At 35.8% G+C, this 24054-nt stretch overlaps 1 protein-coding gene and 1 pseudogene across 15 annotated transcripts in view; both read right to left on the reverse strand.

The window, feature by feature from the left end:
• Window positions 1-228: 228 nt before the first annotated feature.
• Window positions 229-6073, reverse strand: LOC111750801 (signal recognition particle 9 kDa protein-like; annotated as a pseudogene).
• Window positions 6074-7060: 987 nt separating this feature from the next.
• The window catches only part of BLTP1 (bridge-like lipid transfer protein family member 1), a 237137-nt gene continuing 220143 nt past the window's right edge, over window positions 7061-24054 (reverse strand). For all 15 annotated transcript variants that reach the window (XM_064285385.1, XM_064285382.1, XM_064285392.1 and 12 more), the window contains 11 exons: window positions 23156-23413; window positions 22114-22264; window positions 21589-21746; window positions 21264-21456; window positions 20838-21055; window positions 16249-16500; window positions 15383-15586; window positions 13749-13943; window positions 13170-13304; window positions 10165-10330; window positions 7061-7730 (listed from right to left, as the gene is read on the reverse strand). In XM_064285385.1, coding sequence (XP_064141455.1) covers window positions 7514-7730; window positions 10165-10330; window positions 13170-13304; window positions 13749-13943; window positions 15383-15586; window positions 16249-16500; window positions 20838-21055; window positions 21264-21456; window positions 21589-21746; window positions 22114-22264; window positions 23156-23413 — 2147 coding nt within the window. In that variant the 3' untranslated portion in view covers window positions 7061-7513. The remainder of the gene's footprint in view (window positions 7731-10164; window positions 10331-13169; window positions 13305-13748; window positions 13944-15382; window positions 15587-16248; window positions 16501-20837; window positions 21056-21263; window positions 21457-21588; window positions 21747-22113; window positions 22265-23155; window positions 23414-24054) is intronic.

Here is a 24054-nt window from a genome sequence, read left to right on the forward strand (position 1 = left end):
CACTAATTAGAGCTTTCAGCACGATGTTGTATAGGATGTTGGACAGGACAGCCTTGCCTTGTTCCAGATTTTACAGGGAAAGTGTTCAGTTTCCTACCATTAAGTATGATGTTACCAAAGCCCAAAAACCAACCCATTGTCGAGTTGATTCCAGCTCATAGCGACCTGTCATAAAAAAAAAAAAAAAAAACCCTTATTAGTTAAGAAAAAAAAAAAAGTTAAGGAAGTTACCTTCTATTCCTAATCTGATGAAGATTTCTTAGCAGAAATGGATGTTAAATTTTGTTGAATGCCTTTTTTTTTGCATCTATTGAGATAACCATATACTTTTTTTTTTTAATGTAGGTTAATATGATGAATTACTTTGATTTTCAAATGTTGAATGAGCCTTGCATTCCTAGGATGAACTCCACTTGGGTGTTATATATTATCCTTCTTAGATATTGCTGGATTCAGTTTCTTAATATTTTGTTGAGGATTTTTGCATCTATGTTCAAGAGGAATATGAGACTCTAGTGTTTGTTTCTTGTAATGTCCTTGGTTTTTGGTATTAGGGTAACGCTGGCTGCTTCTTCTGTCTTCTGGAAAAGATTGGGTAGAATTGATATTATTTCTTCCCCAAATGTTTGATAGAATTTTCTAGTAAAAACACCTGGGCCTAAAGTTTTTTTTTTAAATATATTAAAAAAAAACAATTTCTTTTATAGATACAAGACTAGGTTGTCTGTTTTTTCTTAAGTGAATTTTGGTTGTTTGCATCTTTGAAGGAATTGTCCTTTTCATCTAGGTTTTGTCTCATTTATCAGTGTTGTCTAATTTATGGGTATATGTATATATATATATATATATGTATATGTGTATATATTTTTAGTATCCCCTTACCGTCTTTGTGTGGGATCGGTAGCCATGTAATCTTCTCTTTTATTCCTAATATTGATAGTTTATGTCTTCTGTGCTTCTTCTTGTTCATCCTGGCTAGAGGCTTATCAATTTCATTGATCTTTTAAAAGAACTAGCTTTTGGTTTCTTTGATTTTTCTGTTATTTTTCTCTTTCAGTTTCATTGATTTCTTCTGTAATCTCTATTATGTTCTTCCCCTTCTTGTTTTGGCTGTAATTTGCTACTCTTTCTCTTCAATCTCTTTAGTTTGAAGCTTAGGTTATTGATTTTAGATATCTTCTGAAATACTGTAAATTTCTAAGCACTGCCTTAGCTGTATCCTGCATATTTTTGTGCATTGTATGTCCATTTTTCATTTAGTTAAAAAAAATCTTTTTTAATTTCCCTTGGAACTTCCCCTTTGACCCATGGGTTTTTAGAAGTGTGTTGTTTAATTTCCAAATATTTGTGGATTTTTTCCAGATATTTCTGTTACTGATTTCTAGTTTTATTCTGTTGTGCTTTGAGAACATGCTGACATACTATGTATGATTTCTATTCTTCTAGGTTTGTTAAGGGTTTTTTTTTTTTTTTTTAATATTCTGTTTTCTCCTAATGGCCCAGAATATAGTGTATTTTGGTAAATATTCCACGTGCACATGAGAACAATCTGTGTTCTGTCCTTGTTTGGTGGAGTGGTCTATAAATACTAACTAGATCAACTAGGTTTATAGCGTTGTTTAGGTCATCTCTGTTCTTGCTGATTTTCTGCTTGCTTGTTGTATGAGGTATTGAGAGAAGCATCTTAATGTCTTCAGTTATAATTGTGGGTATGTCTGTTTCTCTTTTCATATGTTAGTTTTGCCCCATGTATTTGGAAGTTCTTTTGTTGGGTACATGCAACAAAATGGGTACATTGGAAAATTGGCCACTTTATTTCATGTCTCTCCTTATCTTGGTAATTATTCCTTATTCTGAAGTCTGCTTTTTTCCTGAAATTAATATAGCTACTCTAGCTTTCTTTTGGTTACTGTTTTCATAGTATACTTTTCTCTGTCCTTACTTTCAATCTATCTGTCTTTAAAGTGGATTTATTATAAAGCAGTATATAGTTTAATCATTTTTTTAAAAAATCCAGTCTGACACTCTGTTTTTTCACTGGTATTTTCAGACCATTAACATTTAAAGTATTATTAATATAAAAAAAAAACTTATATAGGAAGTTAAAAATCACCAGTCTTGCTGTTTTTCTTTTTTCCACCTCTCTGGGTTTTTCTGTATGTTGTTTTGTGTTTCTATTTTGTCTCCTCTATTGACTTTTTTTTTTTTTATTGACTTAATATTTATCTTTTTTATAAAATGTTTCAGTGATTGCCCTAGGTTTTACAATGTATCTTTTAAAATAATTTGAGTCTACATTCAAATAATAATATACCGCTTAATGTGTAGTAATCTTTTCACAGTATATTCCCAATTCCTCCCTGATATGCTATAAACAAAGTACTACAATTTTTTTGTTTGTTCTCATTTTTATACCTCGTCCTCTCTGGAGCCTAATTTCTCCACGGTTGCCAAAGATTCATCCATCCTCCTGCTATAAACCCCTCCCATGACTTCTCATCTCACCTGGGAATATAAGTCAGTATCTTCACAATGGTTTGGGAGTCCCTGCGTGATCTCCCCCTTCCTCCTTCATTTCTTACAACTTCCCTTTTGATCATCCTGCTGTAGCCAGAGTGACCTTTTTGTTATTAAACGTGACAGGTTGGCTCCTACCTCACAAATTTAATCCCCTCAGCCTGGGAAGATGGCCCCAAATATCCCCTTGGTTTATTCTTTCACTTTTTTAGAACATTCTCCGCTCAAATGTCACTTTACAGCAGAAGCTTTCCTATCTAAAATGGTACACATATATGCGCCTACACACAAGGACACCACTCTTTATATCCTGTTCCTGCTTTATTTTTTCTTTATGAGCCTTCTTGCCATCTGACTATATTTATTGTCTGTCTAGTCCATGCAAGTCTTTATCTGTTCTGTTTACTTTTCTTTCCCGTGAAAGAGAAATCGAGGGGAAAAGCCAGAACATAATCAACACACATTTATTCCACAATGTTAAACATCAATTGAATACCTACACAGAGTCAGTCACCAGGCGGGAAACTGCGGTCACAAGAGTTGTTAAGATTCAGCCCCGATCCTTGAGTTTATAGTAAAAAATAAATACTATGGTTGTAAAATAGCCAGCCTTATAAATGGAATCAAAACGTTTATCAGTTCATTTATTTATTTTCCTAGCTTATCAAATTTTTAGTGGCTCTTTCCATTTTGTTTCAACCACAGTGAACATGGTAAGTTTAGCATGTGAAGTCTGGAAAGATGATGCAGTATGATGTTTTTGGTCCTCGTTTTTCTAATTTGATTAAAATTTTACACAGCCACAGCTTGATATATTTTAGATGAGATATAGTCTCATCAGGCACTGGGATAATCTACATAATTTACCCAACAATTCTCAAAGAATTCTAATGTAAAAGAAAAAAAAGTTAAATATTTAAGGTGTTTCAGTGTAAACAATTTTATATTTTAAGACTACCCTGCATGTTGCTATGTATTGCTTTTAATAAACTGTCTCAGCTTTGATACCATATAAATATTGCTATTAAATGATTCATTGCCTAGTGGATACAGGCTTTCAGTACTCTTCCCATGTATTTCTGATATATTGATATGAATTTAAACATCAAATGGCCCAAACTGTAAGGCTTACAGGGCATTTTGACAACTGCTGAACTATAATATTCTTATCCTTCATACTTGAAGACTGTCCCACATTATTTGGCAAGGAAAACTATGGGAAATCGTATGTAAAAGTTTATTCCCCATCTCAGTACATACATACCATCATTAGCCTAATTTCCCAAGCCAAAAACCTAGGCCAAGTGTAAGGTTGTGAACAGGGACACAGTGGCGGGGTTAGGGGTTGAATTCCAGCCTACACTCTGCTAGTCAGTTCTTGGCATGGGGCTTCTTTCTTCTGATTTCTAATATAATTAATACAGTTTCTCTGGCCATGGCCAGGAATTATCCATGACTCTTGTTTTTTCCAACCCCCGTTGCATGAGCTATTTCTTTTAGCTGTCTCCACAACACTGGCTGAATGAATGAGTTCATTTCTCACCACTTCCACTTCTACCACCCTAGTCCAAGCAACCAGTATCTCTTGCTGGGACTTCTGCAGTAGCTTACTAACAGGTCTTCCTGCTTCTCAGTCATGTCCCCCAACCCATCGGTGAACCATTTTCCGTACTTCTTTCAGAAGAATCTTTCAAACATAAAAATGTCTTAGTTCCCTACTACTGATCTATCAGAAATATCACAAGTGGGCAGTTTTAAAGAACAGAAATTTATTTTCTCATAGTTTTGGAGGCTAAAAGTTCAAATCAGTGTATTGGCCTTAGTTCCCTCCTTGTTTGCAGTGTTGGGCATTCCTCGGCTTGTAGACAGTCCTCACATCTGTCACTGCCACCAGCACTGCACTTGTTTTCTCATAGCTTTGTCAAACAGAACCACAGAAATTTTGAAGTTAGATTTTATTTTTATATTTCTGTAATGTTTTATTTGCTGACCTTTTTGAAACATGCCAAAATTCATATTGATAGCGGAACTTTTCATACTAAAGTGTTGCTCAACATGACAAATTTCTAACAAAAAAAAATAATGTAGTTCCTTCATTTCACTCTTGGGGAATCAACATGTAGAAATTACATTAGGTGGTAAAATTCAGGTTACAAATATAAATATCAAACAGTATCATACTCCGGTTTACTGGAAAACAATTGTGAGTCATACTTAACACCAACAGAAAAAATGGGGAGAGGTGTCAGAGGTATGCAGAGATTTAACAATTCAGGTAATCCTTAGGCCTTCTGAAAAACTATAGATAGGAAATATGTTGTAAATATTTCTGTAATATGTTGATCTTAGTCCATTAGACATCATCACTTATTTTATCTATTCAAAGTAACTGCAGTTGTTTTTGATCACTGAAAAATAGAATCAGAGCAAGTCACAACTCAACAAGTGATTGCAATACAATTCCCTTCCATTCAAAAATATAGTTTAAATCTGGAAAGTTTAAGGTAAAGCATACTTGTCATTCAGAATTACTTTTACATATAATTGACATTATACTACTATACCTAGAGATACTACGTGCATAGTTAATTCCAGTGACCATATTTGATATTTGTTAGTTATCAGTAACACAAATTTTTATGCTCCAAAAGAAATATCAATCCAGCAAAATGTTTTAATTTTCAAGACAGATTTAAGGAATAACTGGCTTCTCCTTATACCTCATTTTCAAATTATCGATACAGATTTACCAGAGAAATAATTATGTATTTTACCCAACATAAAATAATCTGGGAAAGGTTTCTTAGATGCTTATCTTGCTCAATTTCTAAAAATAAATTAAGGCTCTGTAGCTCTGTAAAGTAAACGTTAAAAAACAAAATACAAAAAATATCTCTCAGATATTGATCAGATCTTGGAATAGCCCACTCAGTTACACAAAGTATTTTCTGTCCCAAATTCAAAAAATATTTACTTCCTAAAACATGAGTCTTCATTTTAAATCAGTCAGTATGTTCCCATGGCAACACTGCAGGATTCTTTGGCTACCATAAGTCACATTAGTTGCCTGTGGAACTTGTCAGTCTTTTTTTTAATCTTGAGCTTGATCTGTTCTATATACCAAACAAACAAAATCATTTGTTACTTTAACACACAGACTCCCATCAGTATGCCTGTATTTGAGAACCACAGGTGCCTTCATAGGGTCAGCGAGGTAGAGCTGCTCAGCTGTGGGGCTGAACTTCTCCGAGGTCTGGAACTGCCGCATCCTGACCCAGGATGGAAAGGGAAAGTGAGGCAAGGCCACAGGACTGGAGGCTGCAGGCAGGCACTACGCAGTCAGCCCACCTAGCTACCTACCCTGCCTTGTCTGCCAGCCGTACGAATTTATTTCAAATTGTTATTTTCATTTTATAGCATTATCACAGTCAGTACCAGAAATACAGCAAATTTATACTTAGGCCCTTTTAAAAGTCTCATATGTAATAATTACATCTAATACTGAAAGCCACTGGAAATTTTTATTAATCAGAACTTACTGGCATACTGTTTCTTCAAAGCAGAGAATGCCTAAAAAAAAAAAATAGGAACCTAAAATCTCTTATTTTTAGTTACTTTGTTTTATGAAGTAACTTTCCAGAAGTAGTATCTTAGACACTAGAAGGTATAGAATTTTCTTCTCTGGTAAGCTTGACTAATAGGAAGAATGTACCTACAGCACCCAACCTGTCAGAGGGACAAAGAGATCAGGCAGATGATAGACAAGATGGTCTAGTAGAAAGAATACCAAATTAGGAGTCTAGGCACTAGGGTTTTAGTTTTAGTTGTTTTAAGTTGCTGTGTGACTTTGGACTTTAAACAGCAATTTTTAACTGCCGCCAACACTTCCTGGGTGCATACCCTTGGAAGTATCTTGGCACTTTTGGATCCCAGTTACCTGTTTATTTAAATGCAGGGGTCTGCACCATAGGCTTTCTTGAGGCATTTTCTAGCTCTAGGTTCTTCAGTTTTTCTGTTTGTTTAAACTTTAAACTGACTGTGCCGACTTGGCTAGATACCGAACCTAAATTGTTACTAACGATATTGTAGCTACCTTTGAATACTATTTTACATTTTAAATTATTTTTATTATACATTTCACATTTTTATTATACAAAAAAACCCCAAACCCACTGCCGTCAAGTATGTATAATAAAAATATCATCTTATTATATATATTTTTATTATACATTTCATATACTTACATGTCAGCAATGTAGTAAGACAATAAAAACAAACAGCTGTATACTCACCACTAGGTTCAAAAATAGAATACCTAATACTTTGGAAGCTTTTGGTGTACCTCACTCCCTTACTACATCCTCCATAGGCAGTTATTTCTATATAATTATTACTCCTTTTCCATGAAGGCATTCGGTAACTGGTGGGCATCTATTAATTATGAAATAAAGCTATCAAAGGGTAAATGACTCAAACAATTACAGACTGAAGCCAATTATTGTGACTTTTTATTACAATACTTAGAAACAATATTTTAGTGGTGTGCAATCGTATCACAATTACTCAAACTATATACAAATAAGTATTTATACAGGTCTACACTGAAAAAAAGAAAAGCAATTAATGACCAAAAAAAAAAAAAATCACATTATCAACAAGATTTCTTTCTAAAAGTTATGGCCAGTAACAAAGGAAATTCACAGTTGTTATTCTGCAAATATTTTAAAGATGCAGGAATCATATTGCACATAATAAAATTACAAACCTTAATGAGATTTATAGACTTTATTCTTTCATAAAATTTACATTATCATGCAATACTTCACTGTATACAGAATGGTGGAACTAGAATAAACAGATTAACTTACAAACTTTTAACATAATGGCCACAAAATTAGAATTATTTTAAAGTTATATTTAAAATAATTATATTAAAAAAAAACTCCAGTGTAATAAACGGACACAATCATAAATTGTTCACAGCTCAAGTTATTTTTTAGTGTTCTTCTTTGTCTTTTCCTTTCTTTTCCTTTTCGTCCTGTAGTGCAGTGCCAAGCTTTTTGATAAGAACTGACAGAACCTTGTCCAGTGGGTCCATGACTCCTCTCTGAAGCCATTTAGGAATAGTAGTCCTGGCATGATGAAAGCCCAATTTTTGAAGAATATAATCAACGCCTACGGGATCAATCTTTCTTCCAGTCCAAGAAATTAATCTAAAATAATTGTAAATAGTGATAATTATTAAGGAGTATAATGAATGCACTACAAAATCCTGGAATAGGTTCAAGAACATCATTAAGCCTCTAAAATATGGTCACAGACAAAAAATATTTTCAGAAGCTACATTTGAATGATCTATAATTACTGAATTCACTATAATACTAATAGAAGCATTTAAAAAATAAGATATATATGAATGTAAGTATCCTTAAAAGCCTACAACAAAGATAGAACTTAAAGAATTTTATTCTGATTTATTTCAGGCTTGTTAATTTACATGATCATCTTAAACATTTAAAAGGACATCTAGTTAATTCTAAAAGATTTCACTAGTATGTAGCATAATAGGAAAAAAAGGCTAAAATTTACTGAATGTTTATGTGCTAAACAGATTTGAAGGGGGAATGATTCTCCCTATTCCTGATATTTCCTTCCATATGGAAGAAGACCCATTAATGAAATGCTGCTGGCCTTTCTCTGTCCCCATATTTTCATTGGCAAGGGCTAAGGAAGAACTGAATAGTATAATTCAGGACTCTCCTCTCTGGCTTCCCTTGCAAACCACTCTTTTGGGTCTGTTTCTCCATGGCACAGGTTTTTCAGGGGCAGGCCCCTAACCAGCTCAGCCAGAAAGTGTTCAGTGCTAGGTGAGTACACAAGGCTGCTGTGTTGAACAACTCCAGGGCCCCTCTTAGTTTTGCAACACTGAGGTCCTGTAGGTAAATCCAAACCTGGGCTTTATAGTAGAAAATCATAGTTGCTAGATATTGAAACCACATTCTCTGTGTAAGCTTTATCAATATTAAAGCTCTTATTTTCAATTCCATCTGCCTCTCCCCCATATCTCAATTGATCCTGAACTTGGTGGGGGAAAAGAAAGGTATTAGGCATTAATCCCATAAAAGTCCAATAATTATAAGCATTTTACACAGTCAACACATTTAACCAGTGTAACAACCTAACAATTTTTTTTTAATCATTTTATTTATTTGTACTTTAGATGAAGGTTTACAGAACGAACTAGTTTCCCATTAAACAGTTAGTGCACACACTGTTTTATGACATTGGTTAATAACCCCACGACGTGTCAACAGTCTCCCTTCTTGACCTTGGGTTCCCTGTTACCAGCCTTCTTGTCCCCCCCGCCTGCATTCTGGTCCTTGCCCCTGGGCTGGTGTGCCCCTTTAGTCTCGTTTGATTTTATGGGCCTGTCCAGTCTTTGGCTGAAGGGTGAACCTCAGGAGTGACTTCATTACTGAGCAGAAAGGGTGTCCGGGGGCCATACTCTCACTATTTCTCCAGTCTCTGCCAGGTCAGCAAGTCTGGTCTTTTTTTTTGAGTTAGAATTTTGTTCTACATTTTTCTCCAGCTCTGTCTGGGACCCTCTATTGTGATCCCTGACAAAGCAGTCAGTGGTGGTAGCCGGGCACAATCTAGTTGTACTAGACTCAGTCTGGTGGAGGTCATGGTAGATGTGGTCCATTAGTCCTTTGGACTAATCTTTCCCTTGTATGTTTAGTTTCTTCATTCTGCTTTGTTCCTGAAGGGGTGAGACCTGGGGCGTATCCTAGATGGCTGCTCACAGGCTTTTAAGACTCCACACGCTACTCACCAAAGTAGAATGTGGAACGTTTTGTTTTTAACTGTGTTATGCCATTTGAGCTAGATGTTCTCTGAGACCATGGTCCCCACAGCCCTCGGCCCAGCAATTCCAATATTATTTGATTAACAAAAAAGAAGAGAAGAAAAGAAACAAAAAAATAGGAAGGCTATATGTGTTAATCACAAATAAGGACAGACAATGCAAGTACCACTAGTTACAGCAATTAAAAATATAATTGGAAAATATTTTTGAAGTCATATAAAAACAGACTGATGTAACTGGGATCCCAGTTGTAGGAGACCATGACTCAGTAAAGACATCTGAATCTGATGGCATTAAACTGGACATTTAAGGCTTGGTTTTATGTTGTTTACTATGCAGACAGAAGGACATTGTGACACTATAGGTTTTATTACATTGTCATGACATGTATCTTATGAGAAATTGTAACATTTCCTTAATGATGATGAATGACTTCTACTGCATCTTCCCAAACTAAGTAACAAAAGTCTACTGTAGTTACCTCAAACAGTGAAAACAGCATCCTGGTGAGAAGGTGAAAAATAACAACAACTATGGAAGGGGATTATTTCCATATTTAGTGATTAACTGACAGAATGTAACACAGTGAAGCTATTCATTTGCCTCACCTAGAAGCACTTACAAAAGCAGGAAAAAAGAAGCAGGAAATAGCAGATAAGTGTCTAAACTCTATAAAGATATTTTTTTGGTAAACCATATTTAATCTGCTACATTTTTCATATTTTTTCGTCATAGTAATCCCATAGGATATGAGGTAAAATATGTATCTGCCCACTCCTTACCTAAGAGTGGGTTCTAGATGCCACGTGTTACACATGAAATCTCTCCAGTCCACAGTAGTGTAAGTGATGCTGTCTTCTCTGTCTTTGTCAGAGGAATTATCATCATGTATAATAATTGGACTTTTCTGTCCTGGTCGAGCAGATAAAATCCGAGGTGGAAAAATGGCTGTAATGAAAATGATAAATTAGTATTACAAATATAAATATTACAAATATATATTTTATAAATTTATTTTCAATCACCATAGAACAACATAATTGGTTCCATCTTTCATTTTATTTATGACCTGGAAAAAGCTTCATTTAATTATATTTCCTAAAAAGTAATATTTTAAAATAAGCCGTAAGTTAGTACAAATTATTTTTTTCTTGGAGAAGAACAATGTCAAAGCTATTTTATTCTCTTTCAACAATTAGAAATAACATTTATTTTTGGACAGTCACATGTTTTACATATATTTATGCACTTAAAACTAAGTTTTCAAACAAATTGGACATAAAATAATAGACTAATTAGGTAATATGATTTACATTATGGACCCCTGGTGGCGCAACAGTTAAGTGATAGGCTGCTAACTGAAACACTGGCAGTTTGAACCCACCAGCCACTCTGTGGGGGTGAAAAACACGGCAATCTGCTCCCATAAAGGTTTTAAAAAATCAAACCAAACCCACTGTGATCTGACTCTTAGCAACCCTACAGAACACAGCAGAACTGCCCCATAGGGTTTTCAGAGCTATAAATCTTTATGGAAGCAGACTGCCATATCCTTCTCCTATGGAGCAGCTGGTGGGTTTCAACTGCTGATCTTTTTGGTTAGCAGCCAAGCACCTAACTACTGCCTACAAAACCCTATGGTGCCGTTTTATTCTGTCCTGTAGGGTCGCTATGAGTTGGAATCGACTCAGTGGCAAACAACAACAGCTCTGATTATAACTTAATTGGGAATTAGCACTAGGGATAATAAATTGATTGTAAATTAGCCTAGAAATGAAGCTGTGGCACCAGATTACATAAGGACATAGATGCCTTCAGCTACTGCCTGCTCACTCGGTGGTTACTATGCTGCACTTTATCTTAATGTTCTAAAAAATAGTTGATTCTAGTCTTCTGTGCTGGATAGAATTTTCTCAGGGATGTGTATGCTTATTTTGGACCGATACAATTGCTTTAGTTAGTAGTAACAAAATATAATTATTGAACTATATAACTGAAACCCCACAGGTACTAATACATCTTTACTGTAAATCTGGGGAAAAAAGTCCCACTCTTCATATTGGAATAATTTTTTTTACAGCCGTTTATATTTAAAAAGAGAGATTCCTGACAGAAGTCCCTGGGTGGTGCAAACAGTTAACAGCCTCGGCTGCTGGCCAAAGGCAGGAAGTTGGCATCCACTCAGGTACCTCAGAAGAAAGGCCTGGCGATCTACTTCTAGGGGGAAAAAAAGCACCGAAAGCCCTATGGAGCACGTACTCTGACATAAATGGCGTCCCCATGAGTTAGAACTGACTCAATGGCAGCTGATTTACAGATCAGAAAGACCAACACAATATTTCATAAAATAGCAAAGGTTTCACATAATATCTGAAGTTGAGAAAATTTGGCAGCCTTTTTCAAATCGAGGAAGACTAGAGAAGAATTTACAGGTTTACTTAGAATCTGTTTTTGTCCACATTAAGTTTAGATATTAAGGCAGAGGGAAAAACAAAAGGATTACCAGGAACTGGTATATGTTGCTGCTATGTGTAAAGACTGGACCTACAAAAACCTGCCTATTATATGGTTTCAGTAATTTTACTTAAAATTTCAACTAAGGTCTGCTAGGTTTCTCCCAGCCATCATTATTGATTTTACTTTACCACTAAATTTTCAGCACATCCAGACTGAATAGTAACAGAAGAGCAATTCAGTCTGCTCTGCCACCTCTCTTAACATGGTCTTTTGATAATCTTTCTAATTTCTTCACTCAAGAAACATTTTCAAGAGGCTATTTTGAAATACCTCCCAAGACAAATTTTATGTATTTTTTCTTCATTAAATGCCATGATGATTGGTGCAATCGTTAGGAGCTCAGCTGCTAACCAGAACCTTCAGGGTTGCTATGAATTAGAAACCTCCCGAAAGCAATGGTTTGGGTTTTTTTTTTGGGGGGGGGGGGGGGGGTTTGTTTTTGGTATTAACAAATTCCATTTATTCTAAGCAATTTTTAAAAGATCATATCTGTATACTCATATGAGGTGTGCAATAAATATTTATTGAATAGATAAATGGTCATATACTTTGGAGAACATTCCATATTACTACACTTCAAACTTCCTCATTCTTTTAAACAGTACAGAATATTCTGTTCAGCAGACACACCACAGCATATATATAGTCAACCAATTCCACATATACATTAGGATCACATGTTTTTAAAGGGCAGACATTTAAGTTTTCAATGACTAAATCAATCTCAGGTAACTCATAAAAACAAAACATCAGCACTGAGGTCTAAATAAAGTATTTTAAAAAACAAAATGTCCTGCATTCCAAACAGATTAATCTTCTTCAATTCAGTATCCCGTTTCACTTAGGTATATAACTCATGCCACTTTACCATGTAGTTGTTTGTTTAGTTATTTCTTTTTTCATCTAGATTTGTAGTATTTCCCCAAAGAGATTTTCTTTTCTTTTTCTACTTGGTTAGAATCTCCTTCAAGGCCTAACTGAAAATGTACGTAAGATAATGTTTATGGAAACACTTTGTAAAGAATAAGACACCATTCAGTGTAAGGAATAGTTAGGAAAAAAGTGAAGTGTGCCTAGCAGATACTCAGTAAGTCTGTTACATAGTCTTACTAAAAATATGCTATCTAGTTTTACAACTCATAGAGGAAGGAGACACATTCCATCCATTTTATCCCTAGACCATAAAAATTCATCTAAATGGCATAGACAGCTGCCTTTCCTGTAGCTTGGTGGGGTGGAGGGGAGGAAGGGGGGAGAATATGCTACTCACCTTTTTCTTTTTCTTTTAGATAAGCTGACACTAAATCATGAAGAAACATGATGAGCTCTGCATCCATAGTCACACAAATGTGGTCCGTAAACTCTGTCACCACACTACATTCTACCTTTGGCTTCAGGTTGGTGTCTGCAATGGTAAAGTTCTTGTATAGTAAAAGATTTAATAACATCAGTTCCTTCCTCTTCCTGCTAAAGGGATTTAGATGGGTCTATGCATCCTCTTCACAAGAAGTCTAGAGAAATGAGTCATTTCTGTATGTGATTACAGAATGGTGGTGATAACTCATTAAGCACATTCCCAGTATATGCTATTTATTCTCATAACAGTCCTATGAATGACGTCCTATTATTATTTCCCATTTTACTTAGGACAAAGAGGCACAAATGGGTTAAATAATTCACTGGTGGTCACAGCTGGTAAGAAAAACAATCACTTTGAGCCATAAATCAATATCATTACATCATATTAATATTACAAAAATCATTTGTGGGAAAACAGGAGTAGTTTGAACTTCTGTTAGAATTTTCTTAGTAACTATTTATAGACACTAAAGATTATTTTTCCACATACCTTGTAGTGAAGGTTCCTGTGGTTCTTGAACATGAATGGATTTAAAGTCAAGCTGCATCCTTGGTAACGCAAAGATGGTCTCAGTTTCATGATTGTAGCTAGAACCTCCTCTGAATCCACTTAACAAACTAGAATTTTTCACAGTGGTGCTACTTTCAGTGTTATTAGCGTCGACATTACGAAGTTGGTTTAGCTCTACACACATAACAATAAAGACAACAAGAATTAAACCAGTAGGCACTGATTATCAGGTAACTTTCAAGGTACTATGATACACAAAACCTTTTTCATTGGAAAAGTCGCCTTTTTTTTTTTTTTTAAAGAGAATAATATATACATCACTATTCTCAAGAGTAAAGCTTTGTATATGATTTTGGATCAATCCATTACATTTTTTGGTTTCTCCAACTTAAAAATAAGTATTATTTTAAACTGAATTCATGTCTAAATTTAAGAGTTAAAATTAAATCCAAAGTTCTCAATAGAGTGAACCCTCCGTTCTTACAGAATTTGGGATTAAATGTGACCCTGACTTTGAAATCAGTAAGAAGTCCTGATTTTCCCCTAATATAAGTGCTGTGGTTAGACTACAGCTTTCTGACAAATATTAGCATTTTTCTAGGTACAGGAACTACAGTTCGATATGCTATAGCCCTTCCAGAGCATCCTACAGAAAGAATCTACTCCTCCAAATCCCTAATTAGAAGAATAGTCAATATGGGCATAATCTTCTAATTTACTTTCTTATCTGCCTTTATTCTCAGAACATTAAAAAAAGTCTATTTAATCCCTGGGATCTTCTGTTCCATGGTAACTATTTTTCATGGGGCCTAAATCATCATCTTTTCCATTTTAACTAAAATATTCAAGTTTTAACATGTCTCAATTCAGTCAGCTTTCCAGTACGGGTGAGATGATTGGTAAAAGCAATACTGTAAACTATAAGAAAACAGTGCTAAAATAAGAGTTCCCATGACCATGTTACTGTAAGATTGGTGAATCTAATCAAGTGGAAAACCTCATCAAAAGCACTCTCCTATTAGACTTAACAGGAATAATATGAGTTTCATTCTGTTCTAGTCATTCCAAACGTTAAATTTGTGGCATTCTACTATTCAGTTAATAATGTTTCCAAACCTCCAATTTTTGCCTTACAAAAATATTTTTCCAGTTATAATAAACTTATTTAAAATAAGTTTTATTTTGTATGTTTTAAATTACATCTAATATAATTTGAGAGTCTATGAGATGTTAAATGCTCTGGTGGCACAGTGGTTAAGTGCTTGGCTACTAAGTGAAAGGTCGGCGATTCAAACCCACCAGCCACTCTGTGGGAGAAAGATGCTGCAGTCTGCTTCCGTAAAGACTACAGACTAGAAAACCCTGTGGGGCAGCTCTACTCTGTCCTAGAGGGTCGCCATAAGTTGGAATTAACTCAGTGGCAATGGGTATAAGATGTTACACTACCAGGGTGCTGAATCATGTAGTAAACAATTAGTATTCGTGTCAGAGGAGTAAAGTAAAACTTTTTAATTAAGAAAATGAAAACTACCTCCACTTAAATTTTAAATACAGTCAACAGAACCCAAAATAGAAAAGACAAAATAATTCTCTCCAGAGAATTAAATTTTAACCTTCATTCCTTGTGGCTGTAACATAATTGAACCATTCTTTCACACTTGCTACTCCATGGGGTGGATTTTCATGGCGACGTCTTGTTATCTTAGTTATTGTTGCCATAGGACTTTCCAAAGCACCACATGGTTTGGTAACCATGGTATTATGACCCAGATGAAAATCCAGTGTTTGTACAATATATGTAGAATGATCACTGGAACCTGATGAAAAACAAATGTTTTTTAAAGTAACAAACAATATATAGGTACAAAAAAAAGTAGTTGTGGCCCCAGCGCAATAAATTTAGCTGTGTCTACACACATAGGGAATGTCGTAAGACTTGAGGACTAAATAAGAAAGAAAAAAAGTCGCAAATAATTTTTTCCTCTTACTTATAATTGGTTTTATCCCCAGTTAGATGAAGAGCAGAAATCATTTCTTTATTCATTATTAAGAAACCTTCGAGTAGGCAATTATAGCTAAAAGGCTCTGGACTGATCACTGCAAATTGAGGTATAAAGCACAGCCTTGCCCATAAAGTTTTTTTTACAACATAGTCTTGACTGGCAAATAATTCCGTGTCTTCTCTTCTAGTTTTAATAATATTTACAAAAATTATGACTACTGCCAGCCACAGCAGCAGAAACTTTAATTGACTGAACGACAGGAATTAAGATGACAAGTTCTGAAATGGATGCTTTAACATGTTCTAGACTCCGTAGGTATCAACTCATTGGCAGTAAACATCCTGACGTGTCAGGTAAATGATAAAAAATGGAGACAGACTTCAGAAATATTAAAAAAAAGAAAGGAAAATTACTTTGTCATTTATAATGATATCGGAAGACAGAAAAAAGTAAAAGCTAGAAATATGTCAGTTTACCATCTTCCCAGATTTTCTGAGCTTCGGTCCAAAAAGCAATATTTGGTTCTTCTAAATGAAAAAGGGCCCAGGATTTTGAGCGGAAATTTGGACCATGAAAACAAGCCAGTGTCATATGATTTCCATGTAAGCTCATTGATCCTCCAAACTGCATTCCATCTTCTGGTAATGGAATCTGAAATAAGGATATGTGGCGTCCTGATACCACCTTCAGTACTCCGGGCCAATGACGATGATGAGCTGCATCAAGCACTGCAAGAAAACCAACAAAATTTATCCTGAAGTGCCTTGTGAATATTTTGATGGAGGCAGTAGGAAAGCTGCAGGTGGTTACTTTCTACAGCTGAACGTGACTTTAGTGTGGGATGAAAACAATTACCTAGCACCGGTTCAACATGAAGCAGTAGCTAGTGAAGAAACTGGGAAAAGATGCTACATGAGGATGGAAAGAGGTAAGGGAAGAATGTAGTAACTTGCTAGTAATAATTACAACTAACACTTTGTAATGATTTCCAGAGTGCTTGATAGCAATTTATGTAATTTTAACAGTAACCTTGTAAAATAGGTATTTCATCTTGACTATTTTCAAGTGAAGAGACACAGAAGAACAGAGGGGTTAAGTGAATCAGTGACTGGAAGACCTAGAAATCAAATGCAGATTCCCTGATCTTAAGCCTACTGTTTTCTACTCTTCTATACCCTTGCCTGACTAGATCTGACACATTGAACACTAATGACCGAAGACCAGACGACTTGTGGAATGACATCAAGGACATCATACATGAAGAAAGCAAGAGGTCATTAAAAGACAGGAAAGAAAGAAGAAACCTAAATGGATGTCAGAAGAGACCTAAATGGATGTCAGAAGAGACTATGAAACTTGCTCTCGAACATAGAGTAGCTAAAGCAAATGGAAAAAATGATGAAGTAAAAGAGCTGAACAGAAGATTTCAAAGGCTGGCTCAAGAAGACAAAGTATTATGATGACATATGCGAAGACCTGGGGACAGAAAACCAAAAGAGAAGAAAATGCTCAGCATTTCTCAAGCTGAAAGAACTGAAGAAAAAATTCAAGCTTCGAGTTACAATACTGAAGGATTCTACAGGGAAAATATTAAACGATGCAGGGAGCATCTAAAGAAGTTGGAAGGAATACACAGCTCATAATACCAAAAAGAACTGGTCAACGTTCAACCATTTCTGGAGGTAACATATGATCAGGAACTGACAGTACTGAAGGAAGAAGTCTAAGCTGCACTTAAGGCACTGGCAAAAAACAGGGCTCTGGGAATTGATGGAATACCAACTGAGATGTTTCAACAAATGGATGCAGCCTTGGAAGAGCTCACTTGTCTATGCCAAGAAATGTGGAAGACAGCTACCTGGCCAACTGACTGGAAGACAGCCATATTTATACCTACTCCCAAGAAAGGTGATCCAACCGAATGTGGAAATCATCAAACAATATCATTAATATCACATGCTAGGAAAATTTTGCTGAATATCATTCAAAAGCAGCTGCATCAGTAAATCAACAGGGAACTACCAGAAATTCAAGCCAGATTTAGAAGAGGACGTGGAACGAGGGGTTTCACTGCAGATGTCAGATGGATCCTGGCTGAAAGCAGAGAATACCAGAAGGATGTTTACCTGTGTTTTATTGACTATGCTAAGGCATTTGACTGTGTGGACCATAACAAATTATAGATAATATTGTGGAGAATGGGAATCCCAGGACACTTAATTGTGCTCATGAGGAATCTGTACATGGATCAAGAGGCAGTCGTTTGAACAGAACAAGGGGATAATGCATGGTTTAAAGTCAGGAAAGGTGTGCATCAGGGTTGTACCCTTTCACCATACCTATTCAATCTGTATGCTGAGCAAATAATCCGAGACACTGGAGTATATGAAGAAGAATGGGGCATCAGAATTGGAGAAAGACTCATTAACAACCTTGCTTGCTGTAAGTGAAGAGGACTTGAAGCACTTATTGATGAAGATCAAAGACCACAGCCTTCAGTATGGATTACACCTCAACATAAAAAAAACAAAAATCCTCACAACTGGACCAATAAGTAACATCATGATAAATGAAGAAAGACTGAAATGAGAAGCACTGATCGAGAATAAAATTCATATTCATATTTTTCCATGTATTCCAGTAATGTCCTTTTTGGCTGTTTTCATGCACTCCATTTAGCTGGCACATCTCTTTAGTTTCCTTTAATAAAAAACAATTTCCTAAGCCTATTTGTTTTTCGTGACAACAACTTTTTGTTGTCATGAAAAACAAATACAGGGACTACAGGAGCAAATCAAATGATGTAGTGCTTTGGGCAAATCTGCTGCAAAAGACCTCTAAAGTGTTAAAAAAACAAAGATGTCACCTTGCGGACTAAGGTGCTCCTGACCCTGAGCCATGGTATTTTCAGTCACCTCATGTGCATGTGAAAGCTGGACAATGAATAAGAAAAACCAAGAGGAATCGATGCCTTTGAATTATGGCGTTGGCAAAGAATATTGAATGTAGCATGGACTGCCAGAGAATGAATAAATCTGTCTCGGAAGAAGTACAGCCAGAATGCTCCTTGAAAGCGAGGATGGTGAGACTTCATTTCACGTACTTAGGACTTGTGATTAGGAGGGACTAGTGGATCACTAGAGGAGGACATCATGCTTGGTAAAGTACAGGGTCAGTGAAAAAGAGGAAGGCTCTCAATGAGATGGATTGACACAGCAGCTGCAATAATGGGCTCAAACACAACAACAATTTTGAAAATGGCACAGGACTGGGAAGCGTTTTGTTCTGTTGTATGTAAGGTTGCTGTGAGTTGGAACCGACTTCAGGGCACCTAATTAACAACAACAGAGGAACAAAACGAATGACACTAATAACAGAAGCAACTGAAAAATTCTAGAAGGTAAGACAGTCTGTGGGACAAGTGGCTAGGTCTTGTCAATAAGTTAGGTCGTAAACAAAGGGACTGTATTCAATTAAAAGAGAGTGAAGAAACATAACCAGATGTAACCTGTGATCTTGGATTGGATACTGGTATGGACAAACCAGTTGTAAAGGATATTTTTGGGCCAATTGTGGAAATTTGAATGTGGTCAGAATATTAGAGGAGATAAATAATTAACAAAATAGAAAGTTGGATACTGTCAGCTAGAAAAAGGTTACAAAACGATAGGAATGATATTTTGCCAGAAAGTATACACATGTATATTGATGTACAGAAAAGTATTTGGAAAGATATACTCTAAGATATTAACAGTGATGAATTCTAGGTAGGTGGAATGTGATTTTTTGTTTTGTTTTGGTTACATGTATTTTCTAGTTTTCTTCAATGCTTATGTACTGCTTCTATGATAATAAAGTTTTTAAAATTTATCCTGATTCTGACTACTTCTCACCACTTTTACGTCTGTCAGTCTACTGAAAGCCAGCATTATCTCTCGTCTGAACTGTTGCAGTGGCCGCCTAATGGTCTCCTTACTTCCATTCCAATAACACCCAAAACCAAACCTGTTGCCGTTGAGTCAATTCTGACTCATAGCTGAGTCCATTCCAGTGTTACCCCTTACTGTCTGTTCTCCACACAACGACCACAGCGATGCTTTAAAAGCATATTAAAAAAAAAAAAAAAAAGTAAATCAAATGATGTCAACTCTGTTCAAAACTCTCCAATAGCTATCCTTTGTATTAAAAATCTGATCTGTGGCCTACCTCTCTGAATTCATGTCTAAGCCTTTCCTCCCTGCTCACTCTGCTCCAGCCACAGTGGCCACTTTCATGTTTCTCAAACAAGCCCAGTTTGTTCCTATGCAAGAGATTTGCATCCCTCAACAGCCCCCATGCCAGGAACTATCTTCCCCTCATATCTTAACCTACTTCATTCATATTTCCACTAAAATGTCACTTTAGAAAATTTTCCCTGAACACCTTAACCAAAGTAGCTACATTCACATTCTGCAACATTCTGTATCTCCTTCCCCTCCTTTGTTCTTTTTTCAGCACTTCTCTCTACCTGAAATAATCTTTTTAGTTAGTAAGGTAGTTACGGTCTGTCTCTTCCATTAGAATATAAGCTCCATGAGGGTAGGAACTTTGTCCACCACGAGATCTGCACCTAGAACAGTGCCTAAGCACATGGTTGTTCCTTAATAAACATATGCAGATTGAATTACTAAGTGAAAAGAATGATCCACCTAATATCACAGAGCTCACAAATTCAAACCCAGACGTTGACTCCACAGCATATATTCTAAACTAGAACATGATAATGTCATAATTAGTATTCAAGAGAATGGAAGGGGTATGGTTACAGATAAGTTGACAGCAGGGAGAGAAGACAATAAATGATGACTTCCCAGTGACGGCCTCTATTTCCACTAGCGGACAGGTTGTTTGCTGTGTAAAGGGAGGAGGGAAACAGGACTACTTTGTGAATATGGTATATACCCAAACCAAAAACCTACTGCCATATGGTATATAGATTATTATTATTACTATTACTTTTTTAAAAAAATTATAACATATTTACCGAAAGATAAAGCATATATAAAGACTTAGTTCTAATTCTTACATTGTTCTTGTGAACTTTTCTCTAGGTTGTTAGTCATTGTTTTAGGTGGAAGATAAGGAACTGGTCCCCAGGTAGACAGGGCTCGTTTGCTGGTGTCAAACTGCTGTGTGAAAAACTCCTGGAGCTTCATTCCTATTTTTATTAGGTCTGGTGTGGTTGATCTTGATATCATAACTTGGAAAATATCCCACTTCAAATCTCCATGGACAAAAATTTCACTAGAGCATAAAACAGAATATCATATTTTTTACAGTTCAAAGTACAAGAAAAATTATCTTCCCTACCGAGCTTTTTCATTCATATTAATCGCATAATATAAAATCATTTTGCAGGAAAAATGAATTATTTTAGTTTTCTCACTGAATGATAGAAAATATGTTAAGAACAGCCATGTAAAGTGTTCAAAAGCAATGTTTTACTTAATACCTTTTATCAGTCATGCTTGAGTCCAGTGCATTATACAGGTTTACTTTCCATTCATCCTGAAGCTTCAGATCAGCATTACTGAAGATCCCCATAAGGATACTTGAGCCCATGTAATCAACCCGCGCTTCAGTAGAACCCATGGTGATCTGAATTTTGTGACTGGGTTGCTGATTTGGATGTTCCGAAATGTGAGCTAATGGAGAAACAATCATTACTTTTCACAGAAATGCCTAATGGGAAAAATTCTTCAAAATCAATTTTCAAAAACTTTTTCTCAATACATTTTTTAAAGATATAATAGATTAGTTGTAAAACTTCAACATACCAACCATCTCCAATGCATTGACATCGATGGTCCCTCCAACTACGCCTCCTTTAGAATCTAACTGTGACCTTCCCAGACCCACAGACATGCTAATCTCTCGATCTCGATTACTTCCTACTGACAGGCGGCCTTGACTCTTCAAACCACTAGTTGTCCAACTGAGAAAAGGAAAAAGGAATCTTAATTAGACGTATGTCTCCCAATGTTGTGGATTAAAACAAGATTTAAATAAAAGGTTCAGTTTTATTTCTTATAAAGATATGTGGCAAATGTTTGAATATAACATTGATGAAGAGGCTTTCTTCCCATCTAGAAAATTACTGTTTTCCTTCTTTCTAGAGGGAAATATATTTTATATTACAGTATCCTTGGGATTAAGCCATTTTTAGGATAACACAATTTATATCTTTTACTACTGTTTTTATTGTCACAAATAATTCAGCATAAAAAAGGTTCTGAATTGCTTTACAATAAAAAATTACAACTAATGATTAAACATTTTTTCTTCGCATACGAATAGCTTACGTTGTATTTCCCATTACATTACTCATATTCATTTGAACGTTTAACTGCTTCAAGTTGATAGCAAACACGACAAGTGTTTCCCATGGGGTTCCTTGTTGGCTTGCTGCTTTGTTTGATTTGTTAAAAGGAGTTGATGTTTTTGAAAGTGAATCTAAAAACAGAAAAATCAAATAAATGTTCATTTGGAAAGATGCCCAGCCGATTACAAAGCAAAATGCACTCATCACTAACAATAAAAGTAAAAATATGATATTTTTGTATTATAACCTCGCACTTAATCGTTGCCATATTGCTTTTAAAATAATAGCTACCATTTACTGAATGCTTAGTAAGTTCTGGCAACCTTACTTCTTGAAAGCTCATAAAGCTCTGTATAACTTCCACGTTAGATGAGTAAATACTGGGGTATGTGGGACACAGCAGCACAGATAATTCATTCACTCTGGGATTTTCTTAACAAAGGAGACAATCATAAGGCACTGCTGCCAAACCAAAGGCTCAAAGGCAAGGACAATTCTGAAACCCCAAGGCTGGCTGGGATGCTGTCTTCTGTGTTCTTATGAACCTGGTATATATTTTGAATCCTCCACTTGCTCATTATATTCTAATTTTACCTTATGACAAAAACTATGTCATTACTTTTCACATGCTCAGGCACAAGTACATTGCTTGGAACCCAAAAGGATTCAAAAAACACTGGCTGGATAAAAGAATAACTGACTGAATACAAAGATCAACTTTCTCAATATGAAAGCATCTCTTGGGACTTTCACAACATTGTAGGTTTGTTTTCTTTCTAAAGATAACTGTACCATGTGGAGTATACGAACAAGATGCTTATTCCTCTTTCTCAATCCCCTTTCAAAGCTATTAGCCATCTAGCTGTATCTTCTGCTGGCAGTATCTCAAGTTTTTTTGTTTTAAATCATCTGTCATAAAAACCTATAAGAGTACTAATTTCCTTTGGGCAAATATCTGGGAGTACTAATTTGAATTTCTATCCTAGGACACTGGCAGACTACTAATAACAGAGCAATGTTACCTCTTCGAGGAACTGAAGAATCAGACACGCTCCTTGATCTTATGGAAGCTGGAGATTTTAGGCTCTGTGCTGCTGTCCCTGGTGACATGGTGCTGTTTGTTACATGCTCATTGAACACATTAGGTGACTGAGGCATGTGGGTAAAGGAGGCTGACTGACTGGGCTGCTCCCAGGTCCTGCAGTAAGCTTTTCTTGATGATTCAGGGGAAAGGTGCTGGCTCACCCCTTCAATGGAATCAGGTGTCCCTGGGCCAGATGCTAGCAGAAAAGTAGGAAGAACAAACAAAACAAAGCCGAATGAACAGGATAAAATCACCGTGTTATAAAAAAATAATGTTTATACATCTACCACTTCTAATCACATCACAAGTTTCTTCTAGTTCTCTGGTAACTATATAGCAGTTTACAGTTTGTAAAGTACATGCTGGGATGTTATTTTATTTACTTCTCCAAGAAACTCCATGAAATGGGCAGGACAGGCACTCTGTTCCTATTTTACAGATCAGGGACTAGACCCAAGTTTTCTAATATTTTCTGCAATATTATACTGACTCTACCTGTCAACTCTCTTCTTATGCACAATATAATACTACAATGACATCTAACTGCCAGCAGAAAATGCAGGCAAGATGGTAGCATGCCCTCAACATTTCCTTTTTCCCCCTTAACTACGATTAACATAGGTGGTTAAATGTATTTCTGCATTTTCAGATTTTACAGAAAGTACAGAGTAATCTTTATAGAATAAAATGCCAGCCAGATGTAATCTCCAAGGCGGGGTGGGGGGGGTTGTCTCTTTGGTTCTATCATATATTCCCAATGCTAATGTATCTGCAGCATCTGGACATTTGTTGTCGTTTGCCATCAAGTTGATTCCCACTCATAAGTCTGAGTAGAAC

The sequence above is a fragment of the Loxodonta africana genome, chromosome 5, assembly GCF_030014295.1.
Source record: "Loxodonta africana isolate mLoxAfr1 chromosome 5, mLoxAfr1.hap2, whole genome shotgun sequence".
NCBI lineage: Eukaryota > Metazoa > Chordata > Mammalia > Proboscidea > Elephantidae > Loxodonta > Loxodonta africana.